Source organism: Labrus mixtus, chromosome 21, assembly GCF_963584025.1.
Source record: "Labrus mixtus chromosome 21, fLabMix1.1, whole genome shotgun sequence".
Taxonomy (NCBI): Eukaryota; Metazoa; Chordata; class Actinopteri; order Labriformes; family Labridae; genus Labrus; species Labrus mixtus.
Genome location: NC_083632.1, coordinates 22,494,951 through 22,505,271, shown reverse-complemented (window position 1 = coordinate 22,505,271; position 10,321 = coordinate 22,494,951). Strand labels below are relative to the sequence as shown.

The 10,321-nt window shown below is 41.7% G+C and overlaps 1 protein-coding gene across 1 annotated transcript; it reads right to left on the bottom strand.

Annotated features, from left to right (window-relative positions):
- Positions 1–354: 354 nt before the first annotated feature.
- lrrc3ca (leucine rich repeat containing 3Ca) lies at positions 355–6,463 on the bottom strand. The gene is made up of 3 exons (XM_061028669.1): positions 5,970–6,463; positions 615–2,606; positions 355–434 (listed from the first exon to the last, which is right to left on the bottom strand). Exon 2 carries the CDS (start codon positions 2,521–2,523, stop codon positions 1,729–1,731), a length of 795 nt encoding a protein of 264 aa, XP_060884652.1. The 5' UTR covers positions 2,524–2,606; positions 5,970–6,463; the 3' UTR covers positions 355–434; positions 615–1,728.
- Between the last annotated feature and the right edge of the window lie 3,858 nt (positions 6,464–10,321).

Here is a 10,321-nt window from a genome sequence, read left to right as displayed (position 1 = left end):
GGATACATTTCCTTTCCTGTGGTCTCGGTTTTGTATTGACAATTCCATCAGAAGACACACAAGTGCTTCTTCCTGTTTGCGATGGTCTGGTGAAATAGGAGATCCACCATTCCTTAAAGCTCTCTGAAATGCATCAGTAGGTCATGGCCCCATAAATAATATTTGGAAAACCCATTCGAGTGACCGCATCAGACAATATGGCCAGAGGGAGCCATATTGTCCCATGCAAGACAAATTAAAACATAAGCAGAGTCTTTATGATGAGATAACCAGGTATGATCCAGGACTCCTGCCCCCCCCCATGAGTCTAGGCTAAGTGGTAAGAATAATTGCTGTTTGTTGAGGGCTTTTCCAACAGGACTATACGTTTCCCTGTTTTGTATTGAGTCTTTCTCCCTCTCCCTTATTTTTGATTTCATGCATTTCAATTCAACCTTTTTTTAAAGATTTATTTTTGGGCTTTTAATGGATAGATAGGACAGTGGATAGAGTCAGAAATCAGGGAGAGGGTGACATGTGGGAGGGAGGCCACGGGCGGGGGGCGAACCCGGGCCGTCCGCTTGGGACGACGGCGCGCGCACTAACCACTGCGCCACCAGCGCCCCCAATTCAACCTTTTGACAGACAATGTTGCATACAGGCCAGGGTTACCGGCTTGAGGCTAACAATATATGCTAACATATTAGCATATCAAACTAAAGAGTAATTCAGTGTTTTTGTACCTGGGAGACACACCTTAGTTACGTTTGCTTCGATTAGTTCACAAACAGGATTCCTTTAAAACTTCTATCACCCTGGGTTGACAGCGAGTTTGGTTTGTTTCCTCTCACAATATCCCACGTCCATGCATTTTCTTATATACTGTAACTTTAAATTGATTTAATGGACAAATATATCAAGAAAATGTCAAATTAAGAACAAAATATGTGGAGTGTAGGGTACTGTGTGCTCTATAGGTCATTTAGAGATTCTACCGTGTATTGGGGCTAGCATAAGTTTCCTGTCAAACACTCTTAACAAAAACGGGCAGCTTGGAGGACGGCCGATCTCATCAGTATGGCTCTCTCTCTCAGTAGCTTCTGTCAAACATCACAGAAAAACGTATGCGTCCTTCATCCCACAGCAAACTGATTCATCAGCATCAGCGAGTTGAATATGCGATCGCTAAAGAGTGATTCAGATTCTAAATACTTTCTTGAGTGATTGTCGAAGTTAAGACAAGAGAAACACCCAAAAAGAACAACTTCATTGGGAAACTTAATTTAATATATTGGTATCTAATGGAAAACAGTTGAAAGGTGAGTTTCGTCATTCTTACTGGGTTTTTCCCAGTTGCTATAACTGTCTGATGTTGCATCCTTACTTGTATCTGTTTGTGCAAGGTGCAACAAGGTGCATGCATGACTGGATAAATCCCATTTGTATCCCATATTTGGAGTTGGCCAAAAAAAACATTGCTGCTTTAACTCCCTCAGTGCGCAGGCTGGGCCATCATCTCAACCTACAAAACTCGTTATGGGCCACTGTATGATGAATTATTTATCTGGGCTAGGTTGCATTAGCCTGGTTTCTTGTGCAGCTCATGTCTTGTTGCCCACCTTGATTCCATGACAACAGCTTGTACTGTAAAGCATCTGAGACTTATAACAACTTGTGTAGTTGCAGGTTGTAGATCCGTTCTGTTTGGTTTGGGGTACTGCTAAAGATCAATGTGTAGCTCCATCAGCCCTATACCACAGTACTAATGGTGGAGGATTCCTCAGACTTGCCCTGTCTGCTGGGCAATGACTTAAGATACTCAAGATGTCTGCGAGCGTCCTCCTGATTAGCCCTGACATAGTAGACAAGATAGGAGATGACCATGGAGAACCAGCCGAACATGATGACCAGCATGGCCACGTCTGTAGTCCTCTTCATCACCACACAGAGGTCTATGTCTGGTGCCAACAGAAAGGCAAGTCCTTGTACTCCTATCTCTTCAGGATCTGAAGTCTGGCACACAATGCCCGTTAAGGACACAGGCTCCAAGTCCACACGAGGCATCGCCATCTGCAAGTTGCAGTCACAATGCCACGGATTGTTTGTCAGGTTGGCGCGAGCCCGCAGGCCCTCAAAAGCATCTGGGTTAAAGTAAACCAGCTTGTTAGAAGAAAGGTCCAGGAACTGCAGTGAGGATCCCAGGCCTCTGAATGCTCCCGGCTGTAACTGGCTTAACTCGTTGTGTGATAGATCCAGTTCAACAAGCTGATGTAACCCTGCAAAAGCATTGGTTGGGACTGTAGTGAACAGGTTGAAGTCCAGGTAGATACGTCGTGTGTCGTTGGGGATATCCATGGGGATCTCTGTGAGCTGCAGGTTGCTGCAGCGCACAGTCTTGCCACCACTGTCGCTTTCAGAGCAGTAGCAGCTCTTGGAACAACTGGTGGCAGCGTGGTGGAAGCAGAAGGTCATCAGCACCAGGCTGTGCAGCAGCAAACACATGACCACAGAGTGGCGCAGGAGCCAGTCTGAAAGTAGGGGCATGGTGGGATATTGGCATGCTCCAGGACAGACCACCTGGGCACAAGGGATGATGTCCACATCAACCTCCCCAGTAGCTGTTGAGCCTATGACATAAGAACAACAAAATTTTACTTTAGGACTGTAGATGGACTAACCTTTAAAAAGGAAAAGAACATATTTACAAAATACTTTCTTTCATGTTAACATCAGTGATAAACAATTTTCTGCAGAGAACATTGTGTTATTTAACACAGAGGTGGTGGTGGTGTGTGTGTGTGTGTGTGTGTGTGTGTGTGTGTGTGTGTGTGGGGGGGGGGGGGGGGGGGGGTTACAGTAGCTCGTCTAATTGCAGTGAGGAGGCAGCAGGAATGCTCTGTGCTCATTTCAGCATGTTGCTGGCCAGAAACGACTGCACTTCTGATGTATTTCCAGGAAAGTCTAAGGATCAAACAATCCCTTCATGCCAACACAATAAACAAGCTCAAAACCCTTTGGTGTCACTGTATCTCTTTTTATAATTGAAATCCCCGCGATGCAGGACTATTTCAGCACACAGAGACCAGTTTTTACATAGCCATGAGACACTGAGGAAAGAAATGTTCTGAACAAACTAGATTTTATACAGGGTTGTGTTTATGTATCATCATGCTATCAAATCAAAAAACTCTAGCTGCCATTCAAGTGCAATGGATTATGAAGAATTTACTTTGTAAACTCCCCTTGCTTTATGTCTCTTAAAGGGGACAAATTGTGAAAAATACACTTTGACAGTGTTTTTAAAAATATTTCGGTAACCTGAGTCTCTACAGACCATCCCGTCATTTGTTTGTGGTCTGCATAAGTCTTACAACACAGAGAAAAATTCTCTGTTTCAAATTTGCTGTCACAGTGGGATTCTGGTAAAAAAAAAAAAAACTCCCCTCCTCTGGTATCTCCACCCATGGACTCCACCCCCAGCCTAGAGCAACATTTTTGGGTAGGTCTGCCATTTTTATTCTCGCTACAAAGGAGTGATGTCTACCAGGAAAACTCAGGGGGGGCTTGTTGCATTTAAAGAGACACACACACCAAAACAGAGCGTTCTGAGAGAGCTGGTTTATACAGAGTCACAAACCTCCTCTGGTGCTTGATTCATGTTATATTTTTTAACCAAAGCACAGCACAGATGTTTCATTTAGACCACAGGGGGACTGTTTGAAAAGCTGGAAAATGGGGGATAATATGTCCTCTTTAAGCTTCCCAATTGCTAGTGCTTCTGGTAGTCAAAAGTGCAAGTAACACAGAGGTAAAGGCTTGTCTGTGTGCCCTGTAGATTTCACTCTTTTTTGTGTGTATGTCTTTGAAAATACCAGGTCTACCCTCCCTAACACACTTCATTAATAGCTGATCACGGCGAACTCCTCTCCTGTTACTAATCCTCTTAAGGAAAAACTCCTTAAGTCAGTGTAGCATCAGTGTTGTTGGCCACCCAATCCTTTTGTCGGGGATAAACGCTAATGCTATAAACTGCACCATTATTAGACAATGTGAAGGCCTGTCTTCTTTGAAACAAAAATGAACTGCAGAGTTCAGCCGGACTTTTCTTCAAAATGGCTGGAGACTGGGCAAGATCCACTTACCAAGATTAAAAAATGAAATCGATCTCTAAGTACCTCTAAGTATCACATGACGATGGGGGGGTGGAGGACAGGGTGTTGTGGTAATGTTGGTGTGTATGTGTGTGTAAAGGGGACAGATGATTTGTCTAAGAGACACGGCTAATAACACTCATTGTGTTACGCCCATTTAAGAGCTGCATGTCAGGCAGCCCCAATTATGAACCATTGGAGAAGATTGAAGCTGGGCAACACATGAAGTATTATAGACATATCTTTTTTTGGACAAGGCAACATCCACCCCTACATGTCAGCGGGCTGGAAGTAAAACAGCCCCTAACTAAACGGGTAACATTATGGTCTTGTAAAGGCCATACTTTCCCCTTCACGTGTCATGCCAGCCATGGTGTTTTGCTGAGAGATAATGTGGGAAGCGTGGTAGAAGGCTGGTAATGGAGGAGGAGGAGAAAGCATTTTGGCAAGGAGGGTAATTGGACACATGAGGAGCACAGGGTTGTGAGAGAAAGAAAGATATCAGGAGGGTTTAAGGAGAGGGGTAACATTACGATAACAACGGATAGAACAGTGCGTGACACTAATGAGATATCGAGGAAAGGGGCAAATGTTAGTAAGACACAGTTGATGAAGATGAGTGAGATAAACCCTCAAGAGAGGGTGCAATGAGCCCCATCAATATAAAAATGATTTTCATTATCAGTGTTAAATTCAAATTATGCTTTTTTTTTTAGACTCTATTGCCAATAAAATTGTGATTTCATGAATCGTTTACACGCAAACAACTCAATTTAGCCCATTCCACAACATAATACAAAAAAAAAATTGGTCTCTAAATCAGCTAAAGCCTTTGTCAATGTTCCTAAAGCCAATGCCTATTTCTGTAATAAACAGCACTCATGCAAGCAAAGGTCAGTCTCTCACCCGTAAATTCATGCTGTCAGGGCTGTATAGGCATGTCTCTAGAACCAATCAGAGAGCAGTCATTTGGACCCAAACCCAAACATGACAGGCATTTAAAATTTATTACATCGTTAAACTTGATGACATTTTGTTTTTCATGCATGAATCTGACCTCTTCCTGGCATCCGATCACAGCTGTAAGCATTGCATGAATGGCAAATAGGCTGCTGGTTTATCAATGGGGGGTGTGGATGACAGAAAGGGAAGCAGGGGAATAAACACTGTCTGACATCTTCACTTCAAAAGCAGCATTTTAAATGCAACTATAATTATATTTCAGTGCTTTTAGCTCCATCCACAGCCAATCTCATTAATCAATTTCCATCAGTAACTTGAAAGGTTTATTTTTTGCTCCTTAGTGCACAACACAGCATTTGGCAGATTTCAGTTGTACCAAAAGACACTTAAAGCAGTATGCACAAAAACACAGTAACAGTATGACTTTCAATAGTGTAATGGGAATAAATGTGAATAATCCTTAATCACTAAGGGTTTGATCTCATTTTCATTGTAGAAGGTTTGCACCTATGTTGAGTTTATACTTCAATAATCAGACTCTTAAGGTAACTTCAATGATAAAGCAAAACTCATGCAATACATTTAATTTATATTAATGGAAACACACATTTTGTGTCAGTTTCTGCTTAAATTTAAATTACGCTCATACGCAACAAGCATCTGAAATGAACTCAAGGAAAAATGAGACAAGGCGATTCCTCATGAAAACTGATACCCCCGTTAAGTTTGTCTTCCATCCTGTTTTAGTCCGCACCATCCAGTTTTTCTTCCCAGCTCCAATCATATTTCAAAAACTAGCTTAAAACCGGAAAACAGTCACTCTTTCATGGTTTAACAACGCGTAAATGCATGCAACAAACACAAAGCAACACTCACGTTTTTGCTGCTTTCCCTCTCCTTTTCATCGTGCGTTTCCCAGCATGTGCTTCACAATGAAACCGCCCGGTAGATCAGATCAGAGAGATCCACACAAGCAGGGCTTGGTGAATGTTCTGGTCAGCGTCCATCAGGTTCTTTGTTTTTGCTGCTCGTTAAACTTGTGCTGAGAGCCGCTCTGGCAACCACGAAGCGCCACTGGAAATGCTCCCACAGTTCAGGCAGGGCTCGCTCACTGCTGCCTTTTTTTAGTTTCCACGCAACCACAAAACTGAGGGCAAGACGGTCTCTGACGGCGGCATCATGCTGACACTGATCCTGCCTGTGACATAAAAGACAAATGTAAAGTTGAAAATGGCAGGGACGTGGCGCACACTCGTTTTACGCATAGCCTGAATGTCCAGATATAGGACTTCCAGTGGAAACCCTGAGCACATATGTAGCCTAATACAGTGACTGATGACATTCATTCATATGCATCTGCTGATTGCTGCGAGTGGAGTACATTTGATGCATCAGGTGCCAGGAAAGTAAGCAGTACCCCTCCCTTCCTCACATACACACCCACTCTCTCTCTCTCTCTCTCTCCCAGACACCGAATAGAAGTGAACTCATACAGGGGGGTTTGGTTGGCAGCCCTCACTAATCATTCTTCATCTAAGCTTGTTGTGTCTAACATGGATCTCTGGCCTTCTCCTGCGCCTTTTCCTGCCTGCTGCCAGCTGATAAGACCGACTGGTCAAATCCAACAAGAAAACAGGCGTGTGTGGGCTCAGGCCTGGGAGAGTCTGCCAAGTAAGTCGGTCATAAGGTATTAATGGAATTAAAATCAATAAAGTGGGACACTCCACCCAAACTCCCTCACTGGTTCCCTGGAATGACAGACTGTGAATGATTTACTGCAGCTATAGGCCTTTCCTTCTTCCTGCTGTTTCATACACTCTTTAATGTGACCAGTAAGAGGGCTTTATTATGGCTCTCTATCAGAGTGTTATATGTCTCTGTGTAATGAAAGGAAAACTGTTGGTCATTTTGTTTCAGTTTAGGAGGGCATATAGACTGCATAAAAGTCTGGAGCAATGACCCATGACCTATAGACCATCAGCAGCCCAAAGACCCAAGCTTTAGCTCTTTGCAATATATGTTGAAGTGATCTGATTTTATTCCATTTTTCGTACAATTACAGTCAAACACAAAAAACAGAATGTCATTTCCGTTTTAATATATTTTATATTTGAGTTGAATTCATGCCAAAATGGTCAATATTCTTAAACACATTTGAAACCATCAAGTTATTTCTTATGAAAATTGGGTTGGGAAACAGATGTGTGTTAGGTTCAAGAGCTCATTTTTTGCCGGGGGAAGGGTAACTTGGCTGCTACATTTTATAAAGTTGTTTTTTCCCTCCCAAATAGTTACACTGCTGATTAAGTTTAGGTGGATTGGTTAGATGCTTGAGTTTTGTTTTTTTAATGGCCTCTCTGGTCTTTGTCATAAAGATGTTTCCAGCAAATAGCTTTTTCTGAAAATAAAGTAAATATATTTGCACACCATATATGTATTTTCTTAGATTTTCCATATACTTTGTGGAATGGAAAAAAAATCATATAGAAGTCAAAACCACAACACAACCTTTACTGTTTTCATGCAGCATTTGTCTCAGTTTGCTAAGATAGGGTAGGTTGATTGATTGATTGATAAAACTAACGTTTTGTAGGACTATCTGTGTAACTCAATGCCCATGGGAGGCTCGTGTAACTGTTGCTGCTCTACATTCACTCCTTTTACAACCCTGAGGTTACATGGCTGCTCTTGTCAATTAGAAGACGATCAGATAGGTGAAATAGCGTATGACAGGGAGACAGGGGAAAATAGGATTACTGTTCTCATCGACAGAGGAGAGTGCACTGGCAGTCAGTTTTTCCATGGCTTTATCAGATTACTTTGAATGCTCCGCTGTGGTTGGCAGCTAGATGGGTTCATATGTGTTATCAACCAAGTATTAGTCCTGATAGACAATGCTTTCAAGTGGATCTAAGCTGTTTTTTCCTCCTTATATTTTCTTTCCAGCAGAAAGTATGTCAAAGCATGCTAAGGTGTCCTCTCTGTTACCATGACACCTGTGCACATGTTAGCTGCAACCCCCATTCACAATATTCACACAGCGGCCATTTTACTTTACCCTAACAACCAACATTGAAATTTGGATTAAGAAAGGTTGAAATTGTGTTGGTCCAAGACCTTTCAATCATTTTCAACCCAACAAAAGTTTTTTTTTTAATTGTGTTTTTGTGTGTGATAATTTTGATAATTTCATCTTTACAGCATTGAAAGGGTGGCGAAAATGTCGATTTTAGTGGCATCAATGTTTTTGCTTTTAAGCGAAGGTTTTTAACATCTTTTCAACAGTGGTGTTAAACATTTTTAAACAGACAATTGCGTGCTGCAAAATTTTGCGCTCAGGGTGGGAAACTCAAACACGGCAGGTTTATGAAATCTATCAAACAGTCATAATTCACTGCTTCTCTATTGATTCATCATAGGGAAAGCCAGAGGGACATTGGGCTACATTCCCTGTCAACACTATATTTCATATATTAGCTAGCCTATAGACTGCAGCTTACATTAGTGTTTAACTACTTTCTAGCTAACATTCATTTTAATATTGTTTGAAAATACAGGAAAGACAAATTTCTAGCTAACGGAAATGTTTGCTAGCTAACAGTAACATTCGCTAGCTAACAGCAACAATAGCTGATACTGAAGCCACGTTTCCACCAAGCGGTCTGGTTTGGTTAAGTTTCCGCAGCTAACGTACAGGAAATAACAGCAACATTTGTATGCTAGCAGGAATTTGTTGAGTGCTATAGTAAGCTTTTGTTACTGGGCCTAACTGTCTGTCCCTTTTTGACGGGAGCGTGCCTATGTTCCCACATTTCCTTTTTCATAAATTTGTATCAGATTTTATCCCCCTCTCTCCCAATTTGGTAGCCAATTACACCAACCTATTATCCAGTAGCAATGGACTACAGATGGAATGTAGCTTTTAGCTAAATCTGGTGCTCCCATCTCTTTGTTTATTACAAACATTTAATGTAAGTGCACATTGTCCTTTTAAACAAACTAAACTAAGTAGCACAGAGGCCTCACATCGACTAGCTTCCTGTCAGATCAGTCGAATGAAGCACAGCAACTGGACACAAACCAGAGTTTGCAGTGCATCAATACCTCTGGAAAGTCAGGTTGGCATAGAGAGGGGGTGCTCCTGGGATGCTTGGAGTCACTTTCCAGCCCTCTGGAGGCGTCATGGCTCATGGAGGAAACATTAAGGAAGGCTTAAATTGAAGGGAAATGTAGGAACACAAGACCTAATTTTGAAAATGTCCTAGAAATGTGGGAACGTAGGGTTTAATATTGAGAAAAATCTTAGAAATATGGGAACTGTGGGAACATATGGCTGTGGGAACATAGGGCTAACCCCTTTTTGACAATGATCTTAAATCTTAAAATATTTAAATATATAGAAAATGTCTTTTCAGCTGCTGGCTACTCAAAATGGAGTCAAATTAAAGTAGGCCTAATTTGTCAAGCAGCCTACTCGTTTTTTTAAACCTGGAAATAGCAGTTGTCTACAACTTAATAACAGTGTTTGAACTCCAAACCCAGGGCATGATGTCAAAAGAGAAATGCTGCTATTATGTTGACTGAAGCGTAAGTGCTAGGAGGAATCTGGCTGAGAAAATACCAGCATAGTCTCTACAATGTCACCTAAGCAACATGGGAAGGTTCTTAGCATTACATCTGGATTGGAACAAATGGACTCTTATAATTGAGATCTTACCCTTTTTATTCTCATTTTACTGTATATTCTTTGTCTGGCCTGCTCACAAAAACACACACTGTCTGTGTACTTCATCACACACACACACACACACACACACACACACACATATCTTCTTTTTCTAGCTCCCAGCCAACTCCTCTCTCCTGAGTAAGATCAAAGTCCTGCCTTGTCTTGTCTTGTACAAAATTACCTGGCTTTATTTTTCCCTTAACTGCATGAAGCTTTTAATCAGAAACTGGGAGAAAGGCGTAAAAAAGGATTCTCTTTGCTTCTTGGAACAGAAAGAGTCACAGCACCTCATCTTCCCTGTGAAGAGCCTTCTCTTTGAAGTTTGGCATCCATGACATTAAGGAAAAAAACATAGTGGCAATATAAAATAGTTGTAGATATTCATTGATCCTTGTTGAAATCCCTGTTGACAGAGAAACAGCTATAGCCCAGAGTCTTGAATCCTTAGCAAAAGCAAATAGAAATGGATATGCTCAACTGTCTACTGTTCAAAGTAGTT